The 2,414-nt window shown below is 41.1% G+C and overlaps 1 protein-coding gene across 1 annotated transcript; it reads right to left on the reverse strand.

Annotated features, from left to right (window-relative positions):
- On the reverse strand, nt 1-810 carry LOC133785600 (uncharacterized). The gene has a single exon (XM_062224818.1). It carries the CDS (start codon nt 808-810, stop codon nt 1-3), a length of 810 nt encoding a protein of 269 aa, XP_062080802.1.
- Between the last annotated feature and the right edge of the window lie 1,604 nt (nt 811-2,414).

Raw genomic sequence — 2,414 nt, forward strand, 5'->3', positions numbered from 1 at the left:
TTAAGTATCTAGAATGAGAAAGTCAACGGGGTAATAGAATTTGTCAACTTGAACAAGAACATCCTCAACAATACCCTGAGGCTTCTTAATAGAACGATCAACCAGCTGTAAGACTACAGAAGTGGGCTTGATTTCACCAAGACCAAGTTGGGAGTAGACAGAATAAGGCATGAGATTTACACTCGCTCCTAAGTCTATCAAAGCTTGGCTGAATTCATGAGTCCCAATTTGGCAAAAAATGGTGGGACAACCAGGATCTTTGTATTTTGGCGGTTTCTTTTGCTCAATCACCGCACTCACTTGCTCTGTTAGGAAAACAGTCTTCTTAACACGATGCTTTCTTTTTACAGTGCAAAGATCCTTGATGATTTTAGCATATGTTGGCACTTGTTTGATGACATGAAGCAAGGGAAGATTTATCTTCACTTGTGTCAAATGCTCAAGGATTTCTCCTCGATTTTCAGGTATTTTCCCAACAGGTCTTAGAGCTTGGGGAAATGGCACTTTTGTAGAAGCATTGGATGGCATACTCTCAGGGACAACATTTGGAGATTTTGAAGTAGTAGTTGGTATGGGTGGATCTTCCAAAGCTTTACCACTTCTAGTTGTGATGGCATTAACCTCCTTAACGTTTTGATTGTTAGAGCTGGAGGATTGAGCCATATGCCGCCCTTGTGCATTAAATTGAGGCTGAGAAGAAAGTTTGACTCTTTCAGAAATAGCCAAGGATCTAGTCAGTTTTGAAAATGGACTCTTCATTTCCTTGATTTCTTCCATCATTTGGTGATTTTTTTTGGCTTGCTTCTCCATGAATGCATGAAGGGTGTTCTCAAGAGAACTCCTTTGTGGTGAGCTCTGGTGCTCATTTCTCCATTGCACTCTAGAAGATTGTGTTTGGTTGGGATCTCTCCAACTGAAATTTGGGTAGTTTCTTCAACCAAGGTTGTACGTATGAGAGAATAGCTTATTATAGGCCCCTAAGGCATTGCATTGCTCTTCATAAACCCCCTTCATTTCACTAAAAGCTAAGCAGTCCTTAGCTAAATGATCCATCCCTCCACACACAAAACATGGCTCATGTGCTTCTGCTCAGGCAATCATATGTAGTCCTTAACCACCTTTTGTCTTAAATGCCTCAAGTTGCTTTGTTAAGGACTCAACTTGGTCCTTGAGATTGTCCTCCTCCCTCAATTGGTAAATTCCTGCTGGTCGATTTCTGTTGGTGCTTTCAGTAGCACTTGGACTAGTCTAGGTATGAGATTTTTTCAGCAAGATCACTGAGAGATTCAAAGGCTTCTTTTGGATCTTTTTGAAGGAATTCACCATTGCACATCATTTCTACAAATTGGCGTTCACGAATAGTGAGCCCTTCGTAGAAGTAGCTGACTAGACGCCATTTTTGGTGGGGACAAAGATTCAACAATTTTAAACCTTTCCCAGACTTAATAGAGAGTGTAACGCCCTAGTTACCCCAAGACCATTACTGTGAACTTTGAACCGTGCTTAACTCGCTAATCGAGTTCTTTGGTTATGAACGTGAATCTAGGTGTTATTAATAGGTTAAGGTGAAAAACCAATCAAAAGGAAAGGATATATTTTATTTAAAACATAAAACTGTTCATGGGCCCATAAAAACGTTTACAAGTTATTTACAATACAAAATGGCCATTACAGTGTAAAATTTACAACTCGCCGACCTAAGCGGCAAAAATAGGGTTAACCCCTAGTCCCTCTGAGAAACTCCTTGGCCGTGGTGGTCAAGCGGCCGCACATGTACACATCGCCACCTAAGCTCTCCACTCTAGGCTGGGTGAGCTTTTCTTTCCCTTTACCTGCACCACATAGCACCCGTGAGCCAAAGCCCAGCAAGAAAACTCATTACTGCATGTGTATAATATCAAATGATGATCATGATAATCATCCAGGACTTATAGCCCTAAACAGATGAGTGACAGTTGTAAAAGTCACTAATATGGGTTCCGCACCCTTTACAAATGAGTGATCAAGTCACTAGCGTGGGTTCCGTGCCCTTAGCCATGTGACAATGGAGTCACCTGGGCCTTCTGGCCCTGGCTCTGAATGACTAGTCATGGAACTAGGCAAGCGCTTTTATTTTTCATCGAACTTGGGGTCGGTCTGATATTAATGCTCATGATGAGTCATTCAATGTTGATGTCGATTAGATCTAATCTTTTCGGCTCTACGTTCATGATGCTTATGTCGTTCCTGACTCATAGGTCAATAACATACGACCAGTGTTCAGTACTACTGTCGAACTTTACCAGTAAATCATAGCTTCACAGTCAGTTCTGACACCATTGCCGATTCTGACTAATAAGTCAATGCCATTCATAAGTAAGCAATAATTGCTAAGCATTTGATATACAATCAACGTCCACATTTAAACATTCAAC

Source organism: Humulus lupulus, chromosome 6 (assembly GCF_963169125.1).
Source record: "Humulus lupulus chromosome 6, drHumLupu1.1, whole genome shotgun sequence".
In the NCBI taxonomy this organism is placed as follows: domain Eukaryota; kingdom Viridiplantae; phylum Streptophyta; class Magnoliopsida; order Rosales; family Cannabaceae; genus Humulus; species Humulus lupulus.

Coding starts and splice junctions, on each gene's coding strand:
- LOC133785600 (XM_062224818.1), bottom strand. CDS start 810: ATGGAGAAGCAAGCCAAAAAAAATCACCAAATGATGGAAGAAATCAAG.